This window comes from Phaethon lepturus, unplaced genomic scaffold, assembly GCF_000687285.1.
Source record: "Phaethon lepturus isolate BGI_N335 unplaced genomic scaffold, ASM68728v1 scaffold43357, whole genome shotgun sequence".
NCBI lineage: Eukaryota > Metazoa > Chordata > Aves > Phaethontiformes > Phaethontidae > Phaethon > Phaethon lepturus.
Window position 1 is genome coordinate 1 of NW_010551920.1, and position 211 is coordinate 211.

The window sequence follows — 211 nt, forward strand, 5'->3', positions numbered from 1 at the left end:
CAGGGGGGTGCAGAAGCGATACGGGGGCTTCATCGGGGTCCGCAAGTCGGCGAGGAAGTGGAACAACCAGAAGAGGTTTAGCGAGTTCCTGAAGCAGTACCTGGGCATGTCGCCCCGCTCCAGTGAGTACGGCATTGCCGGCGGCATCAGCGAGCACAACGAGATCTAACGGAGACCCGCGCCGCTCCGCCCCGGCCCAAAAAGGCAACCC

General features: G+C 63.5%; 1 protein-coding gene across 1 annotated transcript; it reads left to right on the forward strand.

Moving 5' to 3' along the window:
- Positions 1-4: 4 nt before the first annotated feature.
- Positions 5-169, forward strand: PNOC (prepronociceptin; the record flags this gene model as incomplete). The annotated part of the gene is made up of 1 exon (XM_010291070.1): positions 5-169. A coding segment is annotated over one exon (165 nt), but the record flags the coding sequence as incomplete, so codon positions are not given.
- Between the last annotated feature and the right edge of the window lie 42 nt (positions 170-211).